We start from the raw sequence: 12,380 nt of genomic DNA on the forward strand, positions 1-12,380 counted from the left end.
TTGTTCAACAGCTGTATTCAAACATTTATCTGAATTCTGAAGTGAGTATTATGAGACTTTAGCAGCTTCATATCAGGTGGGTTCATCATCAGAGTCCATTCTTTGTGTCTCCCTCCTGGTGCTGCCTTAATATGAAACCCTTGTGTCAGAAATGCTGTTAAACCTTCTAACTTGCTTATGTGTATTTTCTAATTGGAACTACTGAAGTCTAACTTCAGATACACAAACATATACTTAACTAAGATATGTTGCACTACTTTATGTTACAACTTCATATTCTCACTCATAAATGTGTGTGCATAAATGTGTACATTTTTCACAATCTACAAATACTGAAATAATCAAGCCCACCAAATATTTTGAATATATTCTGTGTTTAATTTTTTTTATAATGATATAATGGTTCCAAGAACTACTGATTGAGCTGCTTATTCAGCAACAGACTATACTATTTTGTATTTGTCACTTGTTTGACTCTGGGCCTTTGCTGCTATAACAAGCTGTCAACTGTAATCTTTACTGTAGATGTGCAGTTTATATAAAAAAAAAAGAGTTGTAAATATTCAAAAATCACCAATCAGTGAGTATCAACTGTACTTGTGGATTTCTTGAAAACGTTTCACCTCTCATTCAAAAGGCTTCTTCAGTTCAGACAGCTGCAATTCCTCCAATCCACCAGGCGGTGCTGTGATATCGTAACTAACTACCGGTTGTGGACCAATCATCGGTGCGTTCAGTAGTTTGAACAATAAGCGGTTTTCTGGCGGATTCACACTGGATAATAATGAAGGAGACACAAATGTAATGCATAACGATAATCATGGACCTGTGTTATTGTAAAACTGCTACTTAGAGTTGCAGTGAGTTTAGTTTGTCACTGTTTAGTGTTAGTTTTAAAGCGCTCGCATAGTTTTGTTAGCTGTTAAGTTTAGCATTGCTAGCTCACGTTAGCCTTAGTCGTAACGGTGATTTGAGTCATCATGAAGCCAGTAAATTCGGTCTTTCTGAAGACATACGGTAAACAGAGGCGAAAGCTGCCCGCCTGGATTTCACCGGACAACCGCAAGCAGGTCTTCGACAGCAGCCTCTCAACAGACGGCGATCTCTCCGAGTTTGAACCGTCAAAGCCAGGGATAAGGTACGTAATGATCTGTCACCAAAAAACAAATAATAACATTAAATACTGAACATGTTCAAGCAACGAGTTGTTCAAGACAGAGTAGAACCTTTCTTGCGAGATTGTTGTATGTTGTCTGCTTTATTTTTAGATATGTGTCTGATTATGGTGTGTTTACATCCGTGTCATCTACCACTGAGCTCCCATTCATACCGGTCAACGTTTGTCCTGAATGATCTAGTCACATGCAGTTCCGGTCTGAACGCTTCCAATAAATCCTGAATGTTCTAATCACAGAGACCAATGTATATGGTCACCTTCCTGAGCTACATGAAAATAATATGTCCTGAGGATGGATCATTACAGAGTGCCTCCTCAGTCTTTTCTCTTTCTCATCCACTGTCACTTACGCAGACGCACTCAAAAACACACTGAAAACCGACACATCTGCACAGCCTGACTCATTAAAAACATAATCACCTTCTTGCAGAGACACATCCAGTACGCATTTCAGTGTCTGGTGTGATAAGCTGTGCTTGGCACTCTCCACTCACGACAGATGTTGATAACAGGTCTGAATTAGAGCATGGATACCCGACCCGAGTCGGGCCAGTTTGGAACCAAAATGATTGGACGCCTCCCGAACTCAGTTTCGCACAAAAAATCAAGCCCAAGCTCTGAACACAGTGAACAAGGCCTTAGACGATGCAGCCTGGATGAAATAACTGTCCTTCTGATTAATAAATGACCGGCTCTATCTGCTCCAGCCACACCTGCCCAGAGACAGTGCTTTATATTTTGGTCACAATTCTTAAGCAGCCAATTTACAGTAAATGCGTCCTAATTAAACATATAACTATTAAATGCTAAGTTAAAAGTATTATTGACATATATTTTAGTTTTTCTGTCACTGTCAATTCATCCGATTAGTTCTACTTCCAAACAATACACACTGTCGTCATATGAACCTTGTATGTTAAACAGAAGTTAATTTAAAACAATTTACCCTCAAAATCACCAAATCATACTTGGTCATTTTAAAGCTTTCCTCTAACCTTCCCATGCTCATTTTTGATATAGTCTTTTCTGCTCAGAGTTTCATCTATTTTTTTTTTGTTTTCATTTCATAGAGAGAAAAGGACTAGTGTTGCATGTCGTAATGGGACACGTCCAGCCAAAATAAAGGCCATTTGGTGTCTGACAGAGGAGAACAGTTGTGAGGAAGATGGCGCACTCCCCTCTCCTCCTCATCCTCAGCAGAGCAGAACAACAAGGTCTGTAAAGAAACATGCACCTGGCAATAGTGGTTTTCGAGTAGTATTACATTATTGTTATTGTTATAATTTTAACCTGCTCACGTTGGGTTTAATCTTTTCTTTATTATCATAAGATTGAAGAAGACTAGTGTTTGCAATAGTAGGGCAGTCCGTCCTGCCAAGAGAAAAGCTGCGTTACGTGTGATGGAGAACAACAGTGATGAGGAGAACATCAGCTGCTCCATTCCTGCGGTCGCTCAACAAAGCAACAGAACCAGGTCTGTGTATAGCAACGTTTTGGCAGAGCGTACCATGGAAACGCAACCTTTGTCAGAACATAGTGACAAATATATCTATTTTATTTGTTTTTTTAATGATGTTAGTAAGTAGATAATTAATCGCTGATTAATGTTAGCTGTTTTTATTAAACCATATTGGCCAATTATTGCAAATTACCCATTTTTGTTCCCAGAAAAATTGTTCAAGTCACTAAAACTTATTTTTTATACATTATTTTCTTTGATAGTACTCTATATAAATGCACATAAAGACATACATTTATTTTGTAGATGCCATTTGTGTTATTCAGTATCAGGTTACTGAAGTAAAGCATGTTTTTCTTGTGACCATTAAGAAATTAATAAATTTAAAAAATATTTTTAGCAGATGTGTCTATTTTCATCAGCTCTTTCGAGCCACTTTTATTTGTGAAAGCTGCAGTTTACAATCATAGATTTAGGACTGTTGAAACCTTTCAACAACAATGTGAAAAAACAAAAACATAATGTTTTGACATTAGATAAATTTGCAATACAATGGAATTCATTAAATATTGTGATAAAGCTCCCTTGTAATTAAATACATTTGAATTGTGCTTAGTTTGACCAGGTATTTTCACATTTGTACTTTTCAATGTGCAATTACTTGCTTACCTGAAGTCACTCATTTGCAGAAATAATTGTAGTTTATGCATTTCTGAAATGGTTTTTGTCTCTATGTGTCAGTAGGAGAAACCAGCTTGCGTCTAATTTAGGAGTTTTGATGAAGAGGAAAGGACGGCAGGTTCCAGTGACCAGCGAGAGTGAGGGAGACTCGACGTCTGTTGCTAGATCTCACAAAAATTCAGTTCAAAAGAAGAGCGGCTCTGAGTAAGTCCTCAGCCAGTCAGTTTGTTATTGCTCCTACTGAAAAGTTGAAGGGAGTGTGTTGTGGCTTCAATGAACTGCAACAGGGCAGCAAATACCATACACTATTAAAAACATATTTGGGTCAGCCCAGTTTCTATCACTATCACTATCTATCACTACATTTCTGTTTATTCTAAATTATTTGATTAAAAATAAAATTTTGATTTATTTTTTTTGTTTTTATGTGCTGTGCAGCACTTGGTAATGTCCTGTGATGGCTTTAACGATTTGCCCTTTGTGTTTCTTTTATTCACTTAGTGTTCAGCGTTCTGTGGGTCGCTTTGTAACCTGCCGCACACGCCGGGCCGCCGCCAAACCCACGCTCCAGAAAGCAATAGTCAGCATCCTCAACTCCTCTGATGACTTTACTACGGAAGCTCTTCGTTCCAGACGTATTCTGCGGCCCACCAGGAGGACGAGGGTCCCTCCTTCAGCATTTTTAGTGTCGAGTGCAGAGAATTCTATAAATGCTGTAGGGACTTTGAGCTTTGCTAACCCCCTGCGAGAAATATCCCTCAATGAATCGGCAGATCAGAGCCTCGGACTGTACTCCAGGAACCCACCTTTTTGCTCTACTCCCTCAGCAAGCTCCTTCAGCACACGTCCACGCCTTAAACCCTTCTCCATCAATGAGAAGTCTACCAGCATTCCGTCCATGACAGTAGGCTGTGCAGGTATCCTGAGCCCATTTCAAGACAACTTTAAATCACCCGGGCACCCTGTCTCACCACCTCTCTCTGCAGCACCCACTGGACTCCACAGTGATGGTAAACTGCAGCCAAGTCTTTGTGAGCAATCTGGTGATTTATTTATGGCGTACAGAAGCACAAACAAGAGACGCAGCTGTAGCGAGGAGGCAAACAGCCACACTGAAGACTCAAAGACCAAGTTTAGAGGGGAATTAAGCTTGAATGTGCTCTCTGTTGACAGTGAAAGCAGCAGTGACTTTGTGTCAGCAGCGGGAGGGTTAGAGTGGCTGATTGAGGCTCTGAAGGAGAAATGCTTGACCAGTCCCTGCACAGTGCGGCTGCAGAGATTAGAAAACCTCACCGTGACTCAGCTTAGCTGTCAAACAACCTACTCATCCTGTTTGGGACTTTCAGGCATGGGTCATAGCCAGCAAACACACGAACCTCCACAGTCTGTGGAAGGCAGTCAAACTGCATCGTTTGAACTTCATTCATTGATAACCAGAAGTTGTTCACGGTCAGTAGATAGTTGTGATTCTCTTGAACAAGCCGCTTCAGGGACTGATCTTTCACCATTAGTTGACTGTAGGGATTTCGCTGATGAATCTACCCACCACACGGAGAGCAGCGTCGACTTTATTATGGGCACACAATCATCAGTCAAGAGTGTGGAGACACTGTTTACAGAGGACGAGGCTGTAGCTGTAAATGACAATCGTCTTGTGAAGAAATGCACCGTTCAGCTCAAAAGGTTGGATTTGTCACAACTGACTGTTCAGCAGCTTAAAGGCTTCCCAAAGCAGAAAGAAACACATTTGGTGTGTAGCCACGGGTCTGTAAATGCTGAAAATGACCACACGCGTAACACCAACGACCCAGAAGATCTCACGTGTTTAGGAGAAACCACTGAGGGATCGATTTTGCCTGTGCATTGCTCAGTAAGCGGTTATGGTCCAGTCGCTCAGACACAGTCCAGTGATCCAGCAACAGAGGAGAAAGCAGCAATACTCACAACAACGCTGCAAGAGAGAGGTCATTCTCGCAAACTCTCTGTTGAGATGAAGAGAATATCTTTACCACAGTCAAAAGGGGACAAAGGGCAAAGGTCACCCACAGATGCGTCAGGCTCGGCCAGTCATGAACAGATAAAAAATAACTACCAGTCTGACAGTGACATGAATGTCTGTCATAAAGACACTTCTCTTAAAGTAAATAGGAAAAAGAGGAGCTTGGCTTGTTCTGAAGACAGCATTTCCTCAAATGAAGAAGTTGTAAAGCGCTCCTGTGACATTCTGCCGAGAGGAAAGAAAATGTCCCTGGTCCCTAAAGAAAAAAAGAGGAGGAGCACATCTACTGACCGACCTGGGACCACAAGGAAGGCGTGTGTGAGCGGCCTGAGTGTGAACCGCTGGAAAAACAAAAGCAACACCAGCGCATGGTTGCGGGCAGGCGAAGTGAAGTCAGTCGACTGCAGCATCAATGAGCTGATCACCGCAAAACACAAGCAGCCGAGGGTGAGGACAACGTGCTTGAAAATGCACCACAGTGCTGCTGAAATATTATGTCAAATTGCTGAGTTTGACAAATGGAGTAAAGGCAATGTGATGGTTTAGAGTTTTCACTGGACCTTTCAAGTCATTACCACAATTTGTTGCAGTGAAGGTGAAATGAAGCAGGTGTTTGACACTTGAGTCTCTTTATACTTAAAATCAAAATTAATCTCCGAAAAAATTAAATTATTATTAATTAATTATTATTGTTATTATTATTAATAGTACTGTCGACCACGATGGACACATTTATTTTGAGTTTTGATGCTAACTGAAGGCTACGTAGGTTCTCAAATACCCTTTGAGGGGAAGGGTGAAGTGAGGATATAAAGCTGCAACTTCACTAACAAATGTTGCTAAATTCTACACACGACTTTTAAGATGAATTGCCATGAATTTCACTTTCAAATACAGAAAATGGCTTCCAGTTGAGACCTATTCAGATTAGTTAAATATTATGTGAGACAGCCTTTGCGTGGAGCAATTTTCTAAGAACATTTTATGAAATTGAATGACAAATTAATCATCTTTCCACCCTTTGCAAATTGTTTTGTTATCATTTTCTGAATGTTAGAGATGGGCATGTCTTTTACATTGCAATCCAGATATCATGGTTGTGAATGGGCACGAAATGAAATCAAAATAGTTTGACCAGGTTCAGTAACGTGGTTTCTCCTTAAGTGGCAGGTTTTGATTAAGTAATCTTGCACGCTTGCCATCAGTGTCGCAACGATTAATCCATTATTAATAGGTTGCTTAATTATTCATCAACCATTAATTTGATATTCAATTTATCAGTTTGAGTGTGTTTTTAATAATTAAATGGGAATAATTTCTGGTTTCTTTGCTCTATATAACAAGGTAGTCTGAGTCATTTTGTTCTTACTTTTTTAGTTTATGGGCCAAACAACTAATCGATTAATCGAGACAATAATTGACACATTCATCGATTATGAAAGTAATTGTTAGTTACGGGCCATGTTATTTTGTATCCTACATATCACCTTTTTCTTTATATTTTATCCTTAGCCGGTATTATTACACAAACAAATGTTTTTTTGTTTAGTTTTTTGCTTCAGCTTCAATCCCACTCTGCTGTAATAAGTAAGTGTCTTTTGTGAGGAAGGATACAGGCAGAGCTGTGGCATCGCCGATGATCTATGATATGTGCTCTGTGTTTAGGAGCTGCGAGGATTCGTCAATTTGTCCACCCCAGTGAGAGCGAGCCCGCTCAACATCTCGTCTCTGCTGGCTGACTTCACTCCCAATACACACACCTGGAGGCGCCTCAAGGCTGCCCTCTCTGTTCATCGCAAAGGCACGATTACCACTATTCTTCATGGAGTTCTAATTATTTCTAATTATTTTTCCGTGAATGTTTTTCTAATTGAACCCTTACCTTTTCTTTTATTTTCTATCTTTCCCTCTCATTAGTGCTCCTCACTCCAAGGAGTGTATATCATCAAGGCACTCCTGGAAGAATGGCTCAAACAGACATCAGCCAGGATCTGTTTGCCTCACCTTTACGATCTCTGCTCCCCAAACACCTCCAGTTGCAGCTGACCCACGATTCTTCGGTAAAACACACGTTACACATGAGCAACTTTGAAGTAGTCATAAGAAAAATACACGTTTTTAAAGTAAACAACACCTTTATGAAGATCATAATGATCAATGTCTGTTCACTAAAATGTGAAAAAACAAACCTGTGCATCTCTTCTGACTTTCGTCATACAGCCTGTGATGGGGTTGCCACATTTTCACTGCCTGTAAACTTGTGTCTTATCACCTCTTTATGTGGCAGGTGTGTGAGGACGCAGAGCTGTCGGATGCAGAGAAGGTGTATGCCGAGTGTGGGCAGGAGAAGCCTCTGGCCTGGGAGGAGTGCATTCTCCCTCACCGTATGAAGCGCTGTGTTAAGATTGGCGAGGGAACCTTTGGCGAGGTCTTCTCCACCACTAATGCCTCAGGAGAAACCGTGGCTCTCAAAGTATGTGTTTGTGTATTTATGGTGTGTTACGATATAAGTGTGTTGATGAGCTTTTCAGAAAGTTGTATTGATGACTAACTTAACCTAAAGTGTTTGTGGTATAATCGTCTTTTAGTCAAAAAACTGGTCGACGTGCAAATAATCTGTGCGGATTTGTTCTGGGTTATTTTTAATAAACGGCATCAACCAATTATTACATCTAAAGATCAGTATCGGCCATTAAACCCCCCCCGCAAAGTACCTTCATGAAACAATGGCGTTTTGTTTGGGGCTCTCAAATGCTAAGAACAATGCTATGAACAGTTTCATAATAACCAAAAACAAAAAAAAAGGTATATAAATAATTGCATGTACTGTTCATACAGAGTATATATAGACCTTGTTAGCAGTTTAACATTGGCTCATGTGTTGACAGATAATTCCACTAGGGGGCAGCGAGAAGGTGAACGGAGAGGACCAGAAGACATTTGGAGAGATTCTTCATGAGATTATTATCTCAAAGTAAGTGACAAACAAACGCTGCTACATTCACCGAGATGTGTGGATGATGGAAGTTGTGACAACGAAATAATAATAATAATAAAAAAAATCTGAATCATCAGGCCTGAATGATGCCCGGACAATGTTTTGTTTGTGTTTTGTTTCCTGTCAGGGAGCTGAGCAGCCTGAAAGCGAAGCAACACAACCAGACTCACAGCTTTATTGGACTCAACGAGTAAGCGCCGCGACTGGTCCTTTTGTCTTTTCGTGCGTGTTTGTCGAGTGGTGTCGTGACTTGATGTGTTGTGTGTGTGTGTGTCTCGTAGTCTCCACTGTGTTCGCGGACGCTATCCCCCAGAATTCCTCAGTGCTTGGGACAAATTTGACCACAAGAAAGGCTCTGAAAACGACAGACCAGGTCAGATAAACATATCAGCATTGGTTTCACATTGCTTTCACACATGTCTCTGAAGTTACAGTGACTGATATAACTAGGTATTTATTTATTTATTTGTTTTTTTACTTATGCAGCAATTTAAACCCCATTTAACATGGTTCAACACAGTCTTTCATATGTTTCATTGGATGTCTTGATGTTCCCCTGCACAGATTTCTTTGAAGAGGATCAGTTCTTTTTAATCCTGGAGTTTGAGTTTGGAGGTGCCGATCTAGAGAACAGCAACGGAACGGTAATGGATCGCACACACGGCGCCGCATTGACTCCAGCTTATTACTTCTGCAGACTACCTTTTAAAAAAAAAAAAAAAAAATGATTATGCAAGTTTATTTTAAGAACAAATCTTCTTAACCTATGAAGGGTTTGTTTGCTTCATCAAAGTACACCGTCTTTAATTCAAGCCTCTCTTGTGTCGTCAAGCTTGCATCTCTGGGAGTGGCGAAGAGCATCCTTCATCAGGTCACTGCTGCGTTGGCTGTTGCTGAGCAGGAGCTTCACTTTGAACACAGGTAGAGCACTAGTGCACCTACGTACAAAAACTCAAGCCTCCAATAGATTCTTACAAAACAGATTTTTGTAATCTGCCAGTTGCAAAACAAAATTCAACCATAGGTTCACAGGCATCACCTGTGACCAGGCACCTATTGGATGATGGTAGCTGATGGCCGGTCACACTGGTGTCCTCTCATATGTGCTCTGCTTCATTGTCATCATGTGCTAATGAAGAAGAGCTGAAACTAATGATTGAAACCATTAACTCACTGAAAACAGTGACTGACATTATATACTCAATTTCCCAATAGACTTCCTCTGCTGCCTAGTAGCTACTTTTGTCCTACTTTCTTGGCTTCGTTTTTCATGCTGGAAAACAACATCCATTTTTATATACAGTCTTTGACATTCACACTTCCCTGTCTGCAGTCTTGGTCTTTGTTGCCTTTGCAGTTGTGTTTTTGCTGTATGTGTACAATATAGTATGACACCTGTTCATAATCTCACTAAATTCCACAACATAGCAGAGAGTTGCTTGTTGAAAACCAGTTCCATACGTCTCCTGGAGATCAAAAACGCCATAGTCAACTTGGATAACGGCACATTTTTAACAGTGATTCATCTACATTTTGTCACCCGGGTTTGCTCGCTGAAATGTTTACATTTAGCTGCTTACTTATTGGCCTATTGCATTCACTCCTTAGGTTTTGATATATGATCTGTAACGATGAGGTCCCTTTCCAAAGTTTTTCAAGTATTTTCAGCCAGTCCTCGTCTGAGTGAGTGTTTGTGTCTGTAATTAGTGACTCATCAGTGTCTTTAATCACCGTGTGCTGTTTTACTGCAGGGATCTGCACTGGGGTAACGTCCTGGTCAAAACGACCAAGCAGAAGACGGGGAGCTTCCTTCTGAACGGGACAACTCACTCTGTGGAAACCAAAGGGCTGCTGGTCCGCATCATTGATTACTCTCTCTCCAGATTAGAAATCGGTCAGACGATTTTTCTACTCTCTACATATTTTAAATGACTCGTTTTGTGTAGATACTGTATATTTACGGAAGGGTTTAAAACAGTTCATCAATACTCTGTGTACTGTCTGTTTTCTTGTCATCAGATGACCTGACGGTGTCCTGTGACATCTCGAAGGACGAGGAGCTCTTCATGGGTCAGGGAGATTATCAGTTTGATATTTACAGACTGATGCGACAGGAGAACGGGTCAGTGACGATTTACTGTAAATGGCTCACAGTGAGCAAACACATTTAACATGGGGCATAATGGAGCCTCGGCGTTACAGTTAATGTGTTATTTCCTGTTTGTGAATCAATATGAAAGACAAAGCAGCTGATTTAGACATTTCAAACAGCAATTAATTTTTCTTTTTGTGCAACTTCTGACAGGAGGGATCAGATGTTTCTATGATGGGGTGTATTGTCTTTCAAAAAGTTTAGTTTGGCAATTGATATTGTTATTGATTGTTTAACGTGATGGCCTAAAATAGCAATGTGACTTTTTTTTAGGAGTAAAAAAAATCAATATTCATTCTCAATAATTCTATCTCTGCTCAATATGAAGGTACAAGTACTGTGAACAGCTTAAAAGCTTAAAGCTTAAAGCTTAAAAAAATGAACCCCCCTTTACATTTTTCCCTTCCTCCAGGCTCAATGCTAAGCTGAGCTTACTCTCTCCTGAATAGAACTTCATATTTCCGGAACAGATCGAATCCTCTCATCGAACTAATTGTGTATTTCCCACAAAATGTCTTCTTCTTGTGGCTAATTCTGTAAATTAAAAGTGTTCCATTTTTCTCAGAAACGAATGGAGTGTCTACCGCCCTCACACCAACGTGCTGTGGCTCCACTACCTGTGCTCCAAGCTACTGTCCATGAAGTACCGGGGCTCAGGGGGGAGAGGCGCCAAGGACACGCGAGAGGAGCTCACCCGTTTCTATGACAACGTCCTCCAGTACGGCTCTGCCACCGAGGCACTACAGAACTGCCCCATGTTCCAGTAATGTGTCGGAGCCAAATGAGCAGACGAAGTGTGAGCTGGGCGCTGAGCCACATACTTTTTTCTTCTTCTTTTTTTTTAGTGAGTCGAAGGTTCAGCGTATGTATGGAATTAGATTTGTGTCAATATTTAGTTTGCTCCGAGGCTTTTGCGTTTGCGCTCCCTCAGTTCTTTGCGTGTTCTTGTTTGCGAGTATGACCATGGGCGGGCCTTGGGTCGCTGCGGAGTTTGAAAATATTGACACAAATCTAATTCCATACGTATGTAGGTGATCATAGTCACTGTGACCCTGTGACCCTTCATGACCTCTCGTGTATAAAGAAGATTCCCTTGTCAGAGATGAAGGTCAGTTCATGTAGTGAAGCTTTTCATTTGACAAAGGTTACGACCATGTGGAAAATATGTGTTATGTGTTGTTAGTAACACTTATAAATGATGAAAAAAATATACTTAATAAATCTCCTTGGGTTTTGTTTTTTTTAACATTAAGTGCTGTTGTGCTCACAGTTTTGGCAAAAATACGGTGGCCTTCGCACACCAGAGAGGATGCAAACACTCTGCTGTAAAAATATGCAGCTTTGAGTTTCTGGCCCTGCATGTTTTCTCTGATGACAAGCATGTGCTGTGTAAATGATGTAAATACACACATGGATGTACATGAAAAAAATAAATGTCAGAACCAGACCCAAAACAGATTATCATTTCATGTTAAGGTTATTTGTCCTGCTTAGTCAGCTGTAATATCACGTGACATCTCACCCATTGACCTGACTGACGCACAGCTCCCAGCAGCCAGAATGTTTGCCGTTCACAGCCACAGGATCCACTGCGATTTGCTTTCTACTTCAAATAGGAAAAATCCATACGTCTTCTACCGCTTTATCCTCCACCAGGGTCGCAGGGGGCGCTCTACCAATCTCAGCTGACAGGGCGATAGGCGGCGTACACCTTGAACAGATTCCATCACAGGGTCACATATAGAGACAAACAACCATCCACTCACACCAAGTGGGAACCTACGGTCAAATTAGAGCGTCCAATTTAACAGATAAAGTATTAGACAAAAACACATGTTCAGGATCCTGTTTAACCACTCATTGCTGTTACATTTCATATTTTAAAGGCTTGTGGTTGTTTTCCTCTCAAGAGAC

At 40.8% G+C, this 12,380-nt stretch overlaps 1 protein-coding gene across 3 annotated transcripts; it reads left to right on the top strand.

Annotated features, from left to right (window-relative positions):
- The first annotated feature begins 702 nt into the window (after nt 1-702).
- haspin (histone H3 associated protein kinase) lies at nt 703-11,924 on the top strand. 3 transcript variants are annotated; one of them, XM_058639982.1, is made up of 16 exons: nt 704-1,138; nt 2,248-2,391; nt 2,508-2,651; nt 3,378-3,521; nt 3,819-5,763; nt 6,982-7,117; nt 7,234-7,376; nt 7,604-7,789; nt 8,205-8,290; nt 8,442-8,504; nt 8,596-8,687; nt 8,879-8,958; nt 9,147-9,235; nt 10,066-10,208; nt 10,334-10,436; nt 11,032-11,924. In XM_058639982.1, the coding sequence occupies exons 1-16, from the start codon at nt 981-983 to the stop codon at nt 11,231-11,233; spliced, it is 3,858 nt and encodes a 1,285-aa protein (XP_058495965.1). In that variant the 5' UTR covers nt 704-980; the 3' UTR covers nt 11,234-11,924. The 3 variants fall into 3 exon arrangements, with proteins under 3 accessions (XP_058495967.1, XP_058495965.1, XP_058495966.1); XM_058639983.1 differs by having other exon boundaries at nt 3,381-3,521; XM_058639984.1 differs by lacking the exon at nt 3,378-3,521 and having other exon boundaries at nt 703-1,138.
- The last annotated feature ends 456 nt before the right edge of the window (nt 11,925-12,380 follow it).

Source organism: Solea solea, chromosome 10 (assembly GCF_958295425.1).
Source record: "Solea solea chromosome 10, fSolSol10.1, whole genome shotgun sequence".
In the NCBI taxonomy this organism is placed as follows: Eukaryota; Metazoa; Chordata; class Actinopteri; order Pleuronectiformes; family Soleidae; genus Solea; species Solea solea.